This window comes from Xiphophorus maculatus, chromosome 5, assembly GCF_002775205.1.
Source record: "Xiphophorus maculatus strain JP 163 A chromosome 5, X_maculatus-5.0-male, whole genome shotgun sequence".
NCBI lineage: Eukaryota > Metazoa > Chordata > Actinopteri > Cyprinodontiformes > Poeciliidae > Xiphophorus > Xiphophorus maculatus.
In genome coordinates this window covers 13685439-13703038 of record NC_036447.1, presented here as the reverse complement: position 1 = coordinate 13703038, position 17600 = coordinate 13685439, and the positions used below count along the sequence as shown (strand labels likewise).

Below are 17600 nucleotides of genomic sequence, written 5' to 3'. Positions count from 1 at the left end.
TTTGACTCAGGTGTGTTGAAGTAGAGATGCATCTAAAAGTTGCAGGACACCGGCCCTCGAGGACCAGGAGTGCCCACCCCTGCTCTAAATGGTCGAGTATCTGTCTCTCTGGGTCAGTAGGACACAATCATTGGGACGTCTGCTGACTGGACAAATAACAGAAGACAGTTATTGACACTCTCTACGAGAATAAGCCACAAAAGGTTTAGTGCATCATAAATCTGATTTAATAACGATATAATTAACTAACTGCTTACTAACAAAATACATCTCAATGATTTTTGTTGTTTAGTTTACAGTTCAATGCCTCCCTCTAGTGTTTACAGTAATAACTGCATCTGGGCTACAGCAGACAGTTTTAGAGGTCTTAATATGGACCAGTAAGTTTTAACAGAATATATTACCATATCTAAACTTCTTTAGCATTGTTTTTAATGGGCCAAACAGTGGAACAGAAGGCTGAAGATGTTAGCTAATTTACTTTGATTTATGGGCATATTATGCATATAATTTTGTGTTTTTAGGCAACCATCTGCTTGTTTGATGTGAATTATTTTTTCTTGATAAAATCACTGATGGATTTGGTTGCCAACCTTGAGATTTTCTCTGCATGTCTTACTTCACCCTCTTTGTAGCTCTGCTAATTTGGTGCCTTTTTGATAAAATGGGCCTTCAAGAATAACTTAACTACAGCTGGAACAATAAATAGAAATCTCAAAACAGCTCAACCTGGGACAAACAAGACTGGACTGAAATTGCAGATTTTTCTCACTACAAATAGCAAGAAGGATGTAGGTGGAGTTTTAAAAGAAATCCAAAACTACTTGTAAAAAAAGTACTGCAGCATCAATTAAGGGCACCTTGAGGTGAACAAGTGACCATAACAACCGTTCGGCAGCGTCCAAAGAGTGGCACATAATTCAGGGATGGTGCAAACTCAACTCAGCAGCAAAGTGATTGACGCATTCAGTGACTTCAGCACAGCAAGTCATGAAAATCTGCTAAACAAACACGCCTTTTCAAAGTACTACTGAACCCATGTTCTTGTTCATGTTGCTGAGGAACAAAACCAAGAAAATAGGAAGAAATCGGCCAAAACATTTTAGGAAACTGTGTGGCTTTAGTAGGGCCAAACAGTGAAACCCCGTTTATGATTCTGACCTATAAATAGTTACTGATCCCTTTTCTACACGGCTATTTTGTTCATTTCATTAAAATGTTGTAAATTTAGTTTATTGAGCAAAAGAAGAAAATATATAAATACTATATTAAAATTGCTTTTAACTTAATTCTGGCTCAAATGGCAAAAGACTTGAGGTTTGTGATGGTAGGACAGGTTACTTGTACTTCTTTCTTCACCAAAAACACTGGGAACTTTGACGAGCATGACCAATTCTTAGAAATACCAAGAGATTTTTGCAATATATTTGAGGAATATGTTGAAACATGACCAACATCAGCCGATATCGATACTACAGATATCGTGCAACCTTAATATAGGCACAACGAAACAATTTCCAGTGAAATAAATACCCACAACACAAATGAAGCTTTAACTTTTTATAAGATTTATATAAAAGAAAAAACATAACACAATAACCAGGTCATGTCATACATTGTGTTTTTCCTTTGATTCTCTGAGGAGTATTTACAAAACAGGCTTATTTACACGCAGCATGAACTCAGAAGTGGACAGGAAAAACTACGCAACAGTAACTCGAGCAACCAGTTAGCATATTGGTAATATATTTATTATGTACAAGTGTAACTGGCCAGTCTAGAGCATTACAGGAGGAAAGATATTCTGAAAAAGACTGAAATAACTTCAAGTATCTGATGTGAGGTTTTAGTGGAGGGTTTAGTCTGACAGACGCAGATTTGGAGCAAAACCAAAAATCTGGTGGAGCAAAATGACAGGAGGAGCTCTAGGGAGGACTGCAGACAACACAATATGTTTTCATTTCTCCAATAAATGCCCTTACACTAACATTAACACAACCAAAGGAAAACCTCTTTACACATATAATGATAGCTTGTTGGCCTATAGCACCTTCTTGAGGCTTTAAAAAACAATTCTGCAACAAGCAGAAAAATAAAGCAAATAAAGTTGCTCAGGGCAGCAACACAACTCAGACAGACTGAAAAGCAGACAAAAGACAACAGGCTTTCACAGCAGTTTAAAACTTTTTGGACTTTATGAAGCTGTGAACTCTAAGTACCAAACTCTTAGCTCCATGCTGATGAAATGTTGTGTTTTCTTTGGAGTGGGGGGTTTACTTTAGAAATGTAGTACCTTGTGTGTCATTAAAGGTCCAAATATCACTTAAACCATAGTAAGAATAGCACAGTCAATTGTCTGAAAAGAAGAACTAGCTTATCTTAGGAGAAATCTTAGTTGAAAACGATGAGCACAGGCCATGTCCTACAAACGTCTCCCATTGTTCTGAAGACTAATGCTACTTCACAAAGTCTGTTCAACACAGTAGGGATCAGCTGCCCTTCTTTTTAACACATCTCTATAGTGTATGTATTCTGGATAGAGGATATTACATCCTTCTACACGAACTCAGCCAGGAAGTGGCAGACGCTGCGATCCACTTCCACTGTTCTTCATCCAACCAGCTTTCAGAGTAGGAACATCATACTCACTCTAGTGTTAATTTAAGACCTTAAAACTGAGCAGAAGATTTTTTTTTCTCTTTTGTAAAACAAAAAGGTCCACTCTCAGAGAGTTAGTGAAATAAGGACTCTCCAAATGTATCCGTTTTAAGGAAAGCAGGCCAGCATGTGATAAGATTGGCTGCTCTGAATTTAAAATAAAAAAATTTAAAAAAAGCACCCCGGGTCTCCCGCTCTCTCAGCAGACGGTGAGCGGCTGTGGTTGGCTTTCACGCCGCTGGTTTTTCTTCAGCAGCTGAATCCGGTTGTGACAGTAGAACTTGACCGCTCGCCAGTCACGGTGGTTGTTGACCAACAGAGGGCACTGCTGCAGGCAGCGTTCGCAGTCGGCCTTCGCGGGGACACGGAGCTCATTGATGTTTTTGGTTAGATGCTCTTCAACTGCTGCACGCTCCGCCTCTGACCAGGGACGCTTCAGGACCCCTCGCTTCCCTGCAATGTAGGAGAGAGAGGAAATACTGTAGATTAAAAGCAATGTCTTTGTTGTTGAGTTCATGTGTCCATTTATTCAATAACTTAGCAGCAAAGAGGGTTTTTGAATTGAAAATGTTGCTTATTTTGTCTGCATCTTTGGATTTCATAAAAACGTTGCTGAGTGTAACAGTAGTAACGGGGCCAACCTGAGCCTCTCCTGCGGTTTGCAGGTGGAAGAGGTGGAGGAGGGAGCAGCGGGGAAAAGGCTGATTGGACGTTCTTGATCTTCTTGGGCCGCCCCACCCTGCCGTTGTTTTTGCCTTTCCTGACGTAAAGCAGGGTGGGTGGAGGGCTCAGAGCAGAGGTCGGGGGGGTCACCAGGGGCTTCTCTTTCACATGTTCCCCATCCGAGTCTCCCTCCGAGAAAGAGTCCGCAGAGTTTCCTGACAAAACTGGAAATCAAATTTGGAATCAGAACCAGACGCCTTACAGACTTAAAATCATTAAAATATAATTTCACCCAAAAATCTTCTCCTAGGAAGGAACAATAAAACACTAATCCTGGAACTGACTCATCATGTTTCTGTTAATTTGTCTCACCATCCAGCTCCAGGCAGATGTGGTTCAGGCTCATCCCTCTGAACAGAACGCCGTCTCTCTCCCCACACAGCACCACTCGGCCCACTCTGCCCATCAAACCCGGGTCTTGGCCGATTCCGGTGCAGATCTGCGTCACGTGGTACTCCCTCTCTAGGAAGTGCTCCAGCCGCTCCACAGCGCCGCCTCCTGGCTGCCCCGGCTCCTCTCCCTCCCCCAGCAGCAGCAGCTGGGTCAGGATGGCCACCTGCCGGCGGACCCTGGCCTGGGTCAAGGCCCTGGGGTTGCGGGTGCCGCTGGAGCGGGCCAGGCTACGGAGGAGGTCGGTGCCGCGCAGAGGGGTGGCAGGAGAGTGGTAGGGGCGGGCAAAGATGTACGGGTTGACGGGGTCTATGCCGACATCATGACGGGTCTGCAGGAGCAGCTCCAGACAGGGCTCGCAGTGTGGGGGGAGGATGAGCGGCTGGATGCGCCCGCGCTTCCCCTGGACCCCGACTCTAGGCAGATGAGGAAGAACGAGTCGCTCAAACGGGGAGAGGGAAGCCTCCAGCGGCGTGAGAGCTGGGGGGGCACCAGGAGGGACGGGGACAGGGCACTGAGGGGTGACGCGAACGCGATACTCGGCGATGGTCAACTTGGAGACCTCGCACTCGCGTCTTCGGTTGTACAGGATGAGGAGCGCCAGGCTGGAGTGGCAGAGCAGGCGCCAGGCCTCGGAGGACTGCAGCTGCCGGGACAGAGACAGGAACGCAGAGTGCTGGAGCCGACGGAGGTACAGGACCAGAGAGGACAGAGAGGACAGGAGGGGCAGCATGTGGTGACGGCCTGAACCACTGCAAGACACAGAGGACTTTTTTCAGCCCCAAAGTTTCAGTAACAACAGTGGCAGACATGAGTTTATGTTCGTACAGTTAGAACGGACATGAATGTCATTAATTTGGGACTTTTAATGTCTCATTTAAATGATTTCTTTTCCCAGGTCCTGAGCCCGAGTTAACTGTAGATTTTTTTTTATTGTTTGATAGCGACAGATACAAAAAACATCAAAACAACCAATGGCCTGCATCACAGTATATATAGCCATAGCTAATTCGCAACACTTACTTACAAATACACATTTTCGCCTCTTTGAAGAACATTGACGTCACACAGCTGTGCAATGTTCAGGAAAGTAAAAATGGATGCTGCCGTCTTCGGTTTTATTTTAAAGTTATTCAGCAATGGAAAGCAACAGTGTTGTCACAAGATTATAAGATGAAGAAAGATCATTTTAAAAAAAGCACAACTAACAGAAATGGTCTTTTGTGGAGCATTTCTGCAACTTCTGCATTTCAGAATTTCGGTATCATAATTTTAAGGCATTGTTTTGTAAATCCAAATACGGACTTACCGTGTTTGGATTCTTATCCTGCAGATCTATGACCCGTGTCTCACATCAATGACACAAAAGTCAGATAAAATACAACATGACCGTTCTGACTGCAGACAATTTCAAAATGCGCATCAGATTCAGCACCACATATGGAAGTGGCATAAATCTGATTTTTTTTTTCAGGGTGAAAAAAAATCTGAACTTTTTGAAAACGTAACGAGGACTAAAAAAAAAAAGAAATGGGACTAAGAGTTGCCTGCAGTGTGAACCGAGCCTAACTTCACTGAGGACAATAACACTGATATTTAAGTTTCTTCCATTTCATGATGAAATTTTGGATGATCTTGAACATCTCAACCAAAATTTAATCAGTGATGATTGTTTGGGTCAGATGAGCAAAGTTGGATGTTCAACAAGACAAAAGACTAGAAATTAGATTTTGAATGAATAAAGTGGCTGACATTAAGCTCCTGCAATGGCCTGAGCCTAAACCCTTGTGTAATTTAAAGGATCAGGCTTTAAAGTAGGGTTTGTTCCAGAAAACCATGTGGTTTAAATGATCTCTAATAACTTAAAAGAATAGCAGTCCAGTCAGAAATGTCCCCGAAGCTTGTTGGTCATTTATTAATACATTAGTGAGGATGAACACATTTATTTGTAAATATAATTGTAAAGCCATGTGGATTAGAGAAAATAGATGCTAACAGATGAAAAAGCTGCATGGTAACAAACGTTATTCAACTTGCGTAAAGAAAAAACAAATTACCTCAGCAACTCCTTTTCTTTTTCCTCCGTCCCACTGTCATCCTCAATTTCCATGATTCCATTCACATCATTTTCTTCCTCCTCTTCATCCTCCTCTTTTTTTGGTGCTGCTATTTTTTCAGCTGTTTTGCTGTTGAAGGACTGAGGGGACACCACCTCCAACTCCTCCTCCTCTTTTGACTCCTCTTTCTTTATGTCCACTACATCCATATTTACATCTTCCATGTCCTCCTCTTCCTCCATCCTTTTTTCTTTCTTTAATCTCCTCACCCCTCCTTTCCTGGACTGTGTCACCGCCACAGGTGGGGGGCTCCTCTTTAGGACGGACACTGCCACTGCGTTCTGCCCGTGCAGGGGAGTCAGGACAGGACTGGTGGAGCTTCTCCCAGAGGAGTCGTGGGATTGGTCTGCTGAGGTGAGAGAGGGTGGGGTCATGGACAGGTCCTGGACACTGCTCTGTCCTCTGACCTGGGAGAACCTGGAGTGGTTCTCTGTGTGAGAGTGCAGTGAAGCAGAGTTTGTGCCATGCGCATGCAGACGTGGCATCTGTGTGTAGCGCTCGACGAGAGCGGAGCACACGTCAGGCTGGTGGGCGTGGTGTTTGTCCAGGTGGCGGCCCAGTGAGCGGAAGTGGCGTCCGCAGTGTTCACAGGTTTGGCGTGTGGAGTCGGTGGACACTCCTTCTCTTGGGACATTTGCGGTGAGATTTCCCCCGTTCCCAGAATCCAAACAGGTTGGAGTTTTGAATTCAGGTTTGGTCGAACTTGAGGAGGGGAAGGAAGATGAGCAGGCAGGAGACGGGGACAAAGGTAAGGTACGGTTATGATGTGGGACGCTGGAGGGGGAGACAGGCGAAGGGCGTCGGGGTGAGGTCCGATGGGGGATCTTTTTTTTGGAAGGAGTGCCACGACGCTTCTTCCGCCGGCGAAGTGCACGACCACGGGGGCTGGAGTTGTCTTCATCTGCAGCGTCAGAGTCGCTGGCGTCAGAGTGAGAGACGGGGGAAGAAGATGGGGAGAGGGACCAGGACGGGGTGACAAACTCCTGCTGCTGCTGCTGCCGATGCTGCTGGGCGGTCAGAGAGAGGGGCTCGTCTTCCTGGACCAAAAGGATGCAAATGTCAAGGTAATGTTACAATAGCAATGATAAAAACGGAACTGGGGTTTGGATGAGGTTTGTTTTCTGCTGTGTTTCAGTCTGTCACCGCCTTCACAGTTCCTCCCAAACTAGTCACACTTAGGACTTTTTCAAACTTTAGTTTTTTTATGTTATAGATTATGTTTATGCTGCCAGGAGTCAGGACAGCACCAGAGACCAGAGGGATTATTAACTAATCAATCAATTTCTGAAGGCAACTAGTTGAACTGGTTTTGTATTTAAAGGTAACCGAGTAACATGAAGTCCTTACAAGTTCATAAGAGAAACGTCCATCTGTTATGCATTGCCAAAATTATTTATTTTAGATTTTAAAAAATATGCTTATGTACTAAAGCATACATTTCAGAAAATTAAAAACAGACAAAACAAAATATGGTGAAAAATAAATAAAATAAAAACATGCATATCATTTATATTTGTTTACTTTTGTGGAATAAGTTGTTTTATGTAAATCTTCAACATCACTTGAATTGTGTTAAGTTACTTTATTTGTACATCAATGCGTTATGGCTTGTGGCCTTTATCAGAGTCAAAAAACGTGAAAAGAATTACATCTCACATAAAAAAGTTAATGAAATTGGCTCTTTATTATTAAAAGCCTTTGCAAAATTATCCCAACATACTCATTACATATTAAGAAATGTATTAAAGTTATTTTTGTCTTTAGACATGTAGTTTAAGAAGGAACAGTTCACACACAAGATTTAGCCTCAGACTATATTTTTTTTCTGAAATGTTTTAGAGGAGCATTCCCTTAAGAAGAGTTTAAGGATGCAAATCTGGTTCTCTTATGTCTGGCTCTGATTCTTATAGGGCTTGGAACTGGACTGGGATGAAGACATTAATTTCAGCCACAGAAAAACCTTAACGGCATTAAGAAAATAAATAAAATGGTTTATATCCCACAAACTATATATGATGTGCAAAATCCAGTCAGACAGATATTATAAATGTCTGAATGTGTAAACAGGAGACATTGTTTTACCTTTTTCATATTGTTGCTATTTTCAGAGTCTGAGTTACACTCCGGTTGCGCTGGAGACACAGTTGCACGGAAACCCTGAGGAACGCATAAAACTCAGATTAAACCAGCAGCAGGCACAACGCTCATTAATATTTAGCATTACAATCAGCCTCAGCTGTCACTCAGAGAGCAGGAAAACACATTAGTGAAGTAGACTAAGAAAGAAAGAGATATTGTTTGAAACAAGCTTTAAATATGAGACGGCTGAGAAGCAAAGCCAGATTAAACTGAAAGGCCTGCATGCAGTAAAAGAATGTCTTCGAGCTCATCAACCATCCTGAAGCTTTATTTTCGCTGTTTCACAACTTCTTAAACAGTTTCTGGTGTCATTGGTTTAAAATATTCATCAAATTTAATGGGGTCCATCACAGCAACAAATGTCATGTTATAACCATGGTTACTGTTGCTACAGCACTATAGGTAGAAGGAGAGATGGAGCTCTGTCATCACCATGGCAACCATATGCCTTGTTTAGCTTGTGCATGCAGAAGGAGGGTGATTGTGAGTGTGTGTGAGTGTTATCAGCAGTGTGAGGACAAACATATGTTTGTCTGACGTCAGATATTTCATGCATCTGTTTTTACAGAAATGAAGACGACTTATTGAAACAGCAAAGGGGAGGAGTGGGATAACTCCACACAAGGACTAATCAAAAATATATTTCTCTCACTAGATTCTCTCCCCACTCGGTCAGGCTGTAGTCAACGGTGATCTCCTCTCCCTTGGTGATGTCTCGAATGGCGATAACGACCAGGCGCACCTGGCTGCCACAATGGACCTCCCTGATGCGGCAGTTGGGGGATGGAGGGAAGGACATGGCTGTCGGAGCCGGCGCCGAGGCAGTGGGAGCAGCTGGAGCTGTGGAAGCTGGGGTCAGAGTCGGGCCCTGAGCTGAAGCTGTGGTGGCTGGGGCCGGAGCGGGCACAGGGGTCAGCGTCGGGGCTGAGGAAGCAGTGGGAGGCGGAGCCGGGGTGGACGCTGAGCTGACCTTGGATCCACGGGAGACCTTATCTCGAGTCTGCTCTGGTGGACCGCTGGAAAGACAAAGGATTAAATGATGAAAGGGGAGAAAAAAGCAACATGCACAGTAATATCCTGCCAAATCACTGGTGTTGTCATTTAATCAAAAAAAGATTCAATATTTAAAATAAATAAATGCAGTTGAAGAAGTCTGTTACATGCTGGGATATCTGGTTTACTAAAACATATCGTAGTTTGTGACTCACATTCTACTCCGCTTCTGATTTCTGATCAGAGCAACATTTCCCCAGATATCATGCAATGCCTTGCAAGAGCATTCTAAAAGATATGCTTACACTTTGTAAAGTTAATCCTGTTCAATAAATTAGATTATGCATTCAGATTAAAAGTACCTTTTGAAAATAACATTTGAATAGTATTAAACATACTGTACTTTTCATTAAGCCCACATCTACACACTAAATATGTTTTTTTAAATGTGTCTAATATAATATTTTAATTTTAAATGTCATGTTTTCTGGACATTTAAAAATATAGCTTTAATAAATACAGATTTTCCAACCAAACACACACTTCAGCTTCAACTCAGCTTGATTATGTGGATGAAATCAAGACCTGAATGGTTGGTGGCAGCCAAAGAAAGTGACTCAAATGTGAAGAGCTTAAATTAAGCAGTCCTCAAGTAATCGGGTAAAAATCAGCAATAGTTGATCATTTTCTAAAAACTTGAGTTTTATAAGATGCCAGTTAAAACAACCAACAGGAGCAGATCAACGTGAACTCACCAGGTGTGATGAGGAGGGTGTGTGATGTAGGAAGGTGCGTCCAGTGATGGACGTTTACTCTCTCCTCCCTCCTTTCGATCACCTGCGAGTACAGCGGTATGTGGACGAGGATTACACGCCAGGGACACACACAGATACACACACATGAACACAAGGGTCACAACCTCATCTCTTGCAGTGCACACAGGCACAGATGCACATATGTAGTCAGATACACACATTCAAACATGACCAGAAGTAGGTCACTCACATACTCACAGTCCGCCCCCACAATAATTGTACACACACAGACAGATGCACATGCAGACAGTGCTCAAACATACACACAATTCCAGCTAATGGCTAGAAGAACATGACATGCAGAATGTACCCGAAAGACACACATACACACACGCATACATACCTGGGCTGATGCTTTGCTCAGGCACGCTCTCTTCCTCAGTGTGTGTTACAAAGACCTTCACAGGTGTCCCTTTTCTTTTCCTTCCACAGCCACGCCTGCAGAACACACATGAAAGAAAACTCCCAATTATCATTTAATCAGTGTGTCTAGCAGCCAAGCTTCACGTTGGTCAGAGAGGGCCACCAGTTTTTACCTTAGTTTGAATATACTTCCATTTACTTTCTGTTGGTATACCTGAATCCCCCCAATGTCAATACATTCTGGAACATTAAAGGGTTTTCTATTCAATTAAATCAATACAAACTCCCTCAAAAATGAGTAAATGTACGCTGCACAACTTGCTAAGATAAAACCTACATGTAGTCCACCTTTACCCTCCCGCGGTCTTAAGAGACAGGGGCATCTGGACCCCTCAAGTTTTTTACTCTGTGTGGTCGCACTGACCCTGTGTGCACTTTTACAAGATTTTTTGTGCGGTTTCGGAAAGTGACGTCTAATAGGATAACCACTCCCCGAGCCTCTACGTTGGCTCAACATTTGCCGCGCTCCACCTGAGCATCGTGCTAAGACTGCAGTAGAGTTAAATAAAATTCAGCGAAACACATGCAAAGTGCCTTAAACATCTTGATGAATCAGTCAATACTGAGCACACTGTTATGTATTTTTTCCCTTTTATTAAAAGAACTACAAGTTTGTTTTTGTAATACAAGAGTGCATCCAGATCTTTAAAACTTATAAATAAATAAAAAGAACTCTGCTCCTACTTTCACCACTTTCTACATCAGAAATGACATCCTCGGGCGTGCTGTAGTGGCGTAGGGGATGTTTGGAGGCCTTGAGTCCTCGACGCGGCTGTCGCGGGTTCTACTCCCGGACCCGACGATATTTGCCGCATGTCTTCCCTTTTCTCCTTCCCCCTTTCCTGTCAGCCTACTTTCATATAAGGGACACTAGAGCCCACAAAGTATAAAAAAAAAATTAAAAAAATAAAAAACGACATAATCCTCAGTGCAGTTGTCCTGAATTCGATTCCTGGTCTTGGGCCATTTGCTGCACATCTTCGCCTTCTCTTCATCCTTTCTCCTCTCAAATTACTGTTCAATAAAAGGTCACTAGTACCAAAAAAAAATCTTTAAAAAAAAAAGCATAATATCCTATGATTTACTCCATATCGTTAACAAAGTATGATGACTTCCGAGCACAGAACGCTGCCACTTGTGTGCGCCCAGAGCGGACAAGTCAGATTATCTCCTTCAGAATAAATCCATGTCAAAACAGCCACGCTTAGAAGAGCCAAACTCATCCTGCCTCTGAAGAATCTGAGCTGGTTCTGCGACCACAAATCTCAGCTTTGTTTTCCCCATCAGTCTGTTTCCCCTCACATGACACTGGAGTCTTTTGAAAGTAGGCCATGGGAAGATCATGCTTTGGATTTGATCAGTACTGTCCATGTTAATATGTGAATCGATGCGCCTTTCGCACACAAACAAGAGCTGGTGGTAAAAAATAAGCTAAATAGTTTCGATACAAAACTTAAGCAATGGAATAACAGACTGAGAATAGAGAGCAAAAATGAATAAAGAGATGCATAGTGAACAGACATCAACATTTTGATTGAGCCAGTCCACTCACATCTACATTTGTGACGCCGCATGCAAACTTCAGTGTTTAAGAGGGTACAACTTCATATGGGTTCATAGTTTTTCTTTGAAAATGTTTCATCTACAGCAAACACACAAATATCAATTTTGAGGGAAAAAAAGATCATTAACAAGAGCTGATTGAAGATTCAAAAACTTAACTTAGACTTCCCAAGACTGTCAATTCTGATTTCTTTTTACAAACTGTAATTTAACAGCATTCACAATGCTCCTTTCTAGCCTTGAGTCATCAATAATTATGCATATTAGTAATAAAAGGGTAAATTCACTTCATCAATTTATCAAAACGCCTCTAATGAGGGAAAGAAAAGATCATAACTGATAAAGTACAAAACAAGAAGACAAAATGTCTAGCACCTACTAAAGTATAGCTCTGTTGTAGTAGTGAACGACAGACTAATTATCGGAAATCACTTTTACATCTTTGAATGTAAGAATAGATGCAAACTGGTGTGTAAAAAAAAAACATTGCAATTATTTTAATGAAATAACCAAAACTCCGTAAGTACAAAAAAAGGGTCAAATCACTGCTCAGGAGTTGTAGTTAGGCCCGTCAGCGGCGTACAGTTATAACGCTACAGTTAGCGCTCCATGTGTAGTTAAAACAGCTTGCCTGTCTGAAAACTGCTCTGAGTAGTCAGTTAACAGAGCAGACATTACTGCTTTACGCTCAGAACCCTGAAGAGTAGTAGCAAAAATGTAGTTCACAGATCTCAAGATCAAAAGGAATTTCAGTGTCTTGACTTGCGTGCTTCAACTGATGGATCATGTCACAAAGTTGTAGTTGGGGCTGGTAAAAACAGAAATCTGTCTTTGTTGATGACTTGTTATGATTAATGACTCAAATTTAATTCTTACTTCTCATTTTATTCCAATATTTGTTGTAGAACTTGATAAATTAGCACCTTTAATTGTAATAATTGTCTTTTAAATCCTTCAACAATTCTTTACTAAACACCCAATTATTACATATTAGTCTCAAGATTAATAAATATGGTAATAATAATTATTACTAAAACCATTTTTCAAGAGACCAGAACATGAAATAAATCTCTGACTCAGTGATTTATTTATTCAATATCACTGAATACAAACCAATAATCTAGTGTTTCATGGAGACTCCAGGTTGGGATATACCACACCGATTCTTTCCCCATAACCAGAATATTAACATAATAAAGTTGATGAAATTTTGCAATAATAGGCTTTTACTGTTTAAATAGCATTCAAATGATAAGAAGCATATGGCATGTCACAATGAACAATAAATTAATTAATCGCATGATAAACTAAAACAAACAAATAATTTTCATTTGTTTGGTTTATCATTTTTCTTTTTTTGTCGCTTTGGTCTCAACTATCCCTTTTATGAAAGACAATTTTGTCAACAGACTTCAGAATTCACTTTATTTGTTGTTTCTGTTGTTTTGTTTATTTATTTTGGATATTTAAAATGTCTTTCAGTTTCAATGTTTAAATGTTCATCAGAATTTAAAATTTATTGATCTTTGAGAAAGTGTTATTGCATTGTTCTTCCATTATTACTATTATATTACTTGAAAATATGATTATTATGTATTACATAATAAAACAACATTATCGTTTATGGCAAGAAGTTTTGGGACAAGATTTGCTTTTGTCCCAGAACAAAAACAATGTCTATCAAAATTTGTTATTGTGACAGGCTGACTGCAGAGCAAACACACACACAAACACACACAACTCTTCTTCCAGAAACAGCCATAAGTCTATACCTGAGATCTGATTCTGCCAATTTTCTTTTTATTGAAAACTTTTTTTTTCTTCTTATATAAAAAGAAACACACAACACAGGAAAACTCGAATTGGTGCATCTCAACATGCAGGATACAGAAATATTGCCAAATCAACTCAGATACTTACACTTCAAATATTTTCAGTACAATAATGTTTACACTATTACTCACACTGCGTTTATGTAAGCAGTTTTCTTCTTAGAAAAACACACAAAGTTTATGTTTGTTAGAATATTTTGGGTCTGTTCAGTTCAATAAGTTTTCTCAAACTTTCTTGCTGACCAAATCTGTCTCACCACTACTTCCTGACTGAGCTGACCCCTTAACATCTCCCTCCATACGTCTCTCATTCTGTCTCACCCTCTCCATCGATTCTCTCCATCTTCCCTCCCTGAACAGTTCTCTCCCTTCTAAACAACACACACACACAGCTCCCCTCCCACCAACCTACATGCACGCACAAATACGCAAACAAAAAAAGTGCATACTCTAGACCCACATAGAGACACACAGAGCTCACACAAGCCACATGTGCACACGCAACAAACATCTCTCTCACTCCCCCTCCCTGCAGGAACAGGCACATACGCTGAGGCACACAAACGAGCGCTAACTAACTCTCTCTAACACACACACACACACACACTCCCCCTCCCTCTCAGGCTAACAGGCACGCAAACACACTGACACACACACACTTACAGTACACACAAATATCCTCTCTGTAGCCAAGCTCACATGCATGCACACACACACACACACACACACCCCATCCTCCCCCTGCCTCTAAAGCTCCCTCACACACACACTCACACACGCACACACACACTCAAATAACCAGGCCCACAGTCTCATGTTCCATCTCTCTTTTTCACTCATTCACACACACAAACACACACACTCTCTCACAGTCATGCATGTCTGCCACAACATATTCTCTTCTCCACTTTCTGACACACACACACCCGCCATCCACCAAACAAGTTATTCCTCCTTTAGCCACCAACAAGCAAACTGAATGTGCTGCTGGATAAAAAGATACACACACGCAACCTCTTGTCATGAAACTATTCCTGCTGCTTGCTCGACATACATTGAACTGCACACAAAAACTCAGTAAGCCTCATGTATACTCCGTCCTTCACACACACACACACGCCCACCCCCACACGCAACTCTCAATAACAACACACATACAAACAGCCCCCCATCTCACATATACCATACCACCCACACAAAGATACTTTTCCTTTGAGCATGCATACACACACACTGTCCTTTCCTCTTTCATAAACAAAGTAGATGCATAAACACTTTCCTTCCCTCCGTACAACACTCACACACACACACACGCACCCCCACTGCCCTTGTCTAGGAGCTGCACACACATTCGCCCATGCACACCCCAACACACATACACACAAACCTTGTGTCTGTCTCCCCCATGACACACACCCCTCCCATTCTTACCGACTGCAGAACAAACACACACGCCTACACACACACCCACACACACCCGCAGAACTCTTCTTCCAGAGCAAATACACAAACACACAAACAGACAGCATATGCACAAGCTACACACACATACACACACCATCTTTCTGCTTTAAAAGCTTGCATGTATACATGCTAGTTATTGGACACGTGCGCACACATGCACATCCTCATGTCCTCACCCCCGTCCCTTCTCTTTCCCTCCTTCTCACTCTCTTAAGCACGCACACACACACACCGATCTCTCTCTGCAACACACACACCCATCTTCTCTTGCTCTGCTCAACCTGCTCTCCCCAGCTCATCATACACACCTCTCAGTTTCTTAAAGACAGATGCCAGGTTTGCTCTCAGGACAACCTAACCCAAAACACCCAACACACATTCCCTGCTTTTTTTAATCTATTCATTGCATTAGGTTACACAAACACACAGCAGCTCACACACAGATGCACACTTCACTTACTCTTTCTAAAACACACACAAACAAACACACACACAGTCCCTGCCCCCACTCTCTGATCACACACACACACACACAGACACACACTCCCCTCCCTTTCTCTGTGCCTCTAACACACTTCCCCTCTATCTGCCTCTCTCACACAGTTACACACTTTTATATGCTTCTTGTCACACATACACACGTCCTTCACAGCCTCACAGTAAACACACCTTCATTTCCAACTCTCTTCATTCTAACTTTCTGTCTCTTCTCACAGGAATACACACAGGCGATCTAAAAACACATTTATCTGCTCTTTTCAACATACACACTCTCACCCATTTTTTCTGAACACACACACACACCCCAAACTACACACACTCCTGTTCTCTTTGTCACACACTCCTTGCACATTGAGCTCCCCCTCCCTCTCCTCATCTCTGTCTCACTCTCACACACACTCTGTCACGCACACACTACTCACTCTCTCCCCCTCCCATATCCAACACACACACTCCCTCCTCTTTCCCTTGCTCTAACACACACACACACACGCCCACACACACACGCACGCACGCACACAGGGAGAGGTGCTCTTTTCTCTCTCACGCTCTCCTCTCCCCGTGTGTGTGCGCGCGCGCCCGTGCGAGTCTCTCTCACAATCACACGTGAGCGCGCGCACTACATACAAGAGCGCGCACTTGCAGACACACACACACACACACACGCTATCATTGCCTGAACAATTTATAAAACTTCAATGTTTAATAAACTTTCTGACAGTGAACATTTGAATATCATGACTGAAAACTTTAGTTATCAGGAGTTCAGTACTGTTTTAAAACATCTCTATGGGGCTACGTGAAAGAGTAACAAGTGTTCATTTCTTGCAGTGGTGCCTTTTTCCAGCAAAAGACGCACATATTCGCCTTTATTTAGCTGAACCCTGCTACTAGCAAGCACACGGTTTTCTGTAAAAGCGGTGAATTCAGTCCGAGACTCAGCAGATGAAAACCAACGCACACAGACCCCTCTGGAGCCGCACGGCAAGGTGGATTTAACGGTCAGAAACAAGCTAGCGAGGAAGAAACAAGCTGGTTTCGGTGCATCCGAGGTTTAAATAGTGATAAACAGCAAAACAAACGCGTGACAATAACTTTAGTGGCACCGAAAACACCCTCACACATACCGCGCGCACACCCACCCGTGTGCGTTTTTCCCCATAGGCAGGCAAAACACTTGCACTATGAGTCTAATACGTCCTCTTTTTTTTTTTTTCCCCCCCCCCCTGCTGGACTCACCCGCGAGTTGGTGGTGCCGCTTTGACGCCTTCTCCGTCGCCGTGTGGATCCCGGTATTCGAAGACCGAGCGCACGGTCTCCGCCATGTTCACGCCAGCACTACGCTGATACTCCACCGCCTCACCATTCAGCCTCTCGCGCTGCTCTCCAGCCGCTCAGCCAGCCGCCTCACACCAAGGTTATCCTGGCCACTCCCACTGCCGCTGCTCGGAGGGGTCCGCAGCGCCCATCGAGCCACAAAACAAATCCGGGAGAGATTTAAAAGGTGTCATCGGTCGATTTAAAAAGGTCGATTTAAAAGTACTCACGTTTTGTCATTTCACATGTGTGGTAATACGGGTGGCTCGCTGCCGTTACTAATTCCGGGAATTTCCACAACCCCCACAGAGGAATGGACCCGCTCAGCAAGCTGATGAAAAAAGTAGATCGTTTCTAAGAAGAGTGATTAACTCGCCTAAAGAGAATGAACTGTCTGAGTAAAACAGATGAATGAAATGTTAAGGTTTAGTTTGTCCTCTAAACACACAAACACTTCATGCTGAGTGATGAGAATTCAGTACAGACCTTTTTTATTTAATCAACAGTTGAACAAAAATGCCATAAGAATGAATCTACACTGAAATTTGGCAAAATGCTCCTCAGAATGACGTAACCAAAGTGACTTCAAACCACCTGTTAGCTTGGTTATGAAGATTTGTTTTAGTATGTGCTGAACATGCAAGCAATTATTGTAATCAAATATG

At 42.6% G+C, this 17600-nt stretch overlaps 1 protein-coding gene across 2 annotated transcripts; it reads right to left on the bottom strand.

The window, feature by feature from the left end:
• Positions 1-1545: 1545 nt before the first annotated feature.
• On the bottom strand, positions 1546-17270 carry LOC102222714. Of its 2 annotated transcripts, none has more exons than XM_023334176.1 (10): positions 17166-17270; positions 16858-17060; positions 10179-10273; positions 9776-9857; positions 8680-9043; positions 7971-8045; positions 5829-6931; positions 3694-4523; positions 3300-3545; positions 1546-3111 (listed from the first exon to the last, which is right to left on the bottom strand). In XM_023334176.1, exons 2-10 carry the CDS (start codon positions 16941-16943, stop codon positions 2858-2860), a joined length of 3135 nt encoding a protein of 1044 aa, XP_023189944.1. In that variant the 5' UTR covers positions 16944-17060; positions 17166-17270; the 3' UTR covers positions 1546-2857. The 2 variants fall into 2 exon arrangements, with proteins under 2 accessions (XP_023189944.1, XP_023189945.1); XM_023334177.1 differs by having other exon boundaries at positions 5829-6925; positions 17166-17268.
• Positions 17271-17600: the final 330 nt, after the last annotated feature.

Coding starts and splice junctions, on each gene's coding strand:
- LOC102222714 (XM_023334176.1), bottom strand. CDS start 16,943: ATGGCGGAGACCGTGCGCTCGGTCTTCGAATACCGGGATCCACACGGC. Junction 6,932..7,970: donor ATAGCAACAATATGAAAAAG/GTAAAACAATGT, acceptor TGCATCCTTTTG/GTCCAGGAAGACGAGCCCCT. Junction 3,546..3,693: donor CATCTGCCTGGAGCTGGATG/GTGAGACAAATT, acceptor TTTGATTTCCAG/TTTTGTCAGGAAACTCTGCG.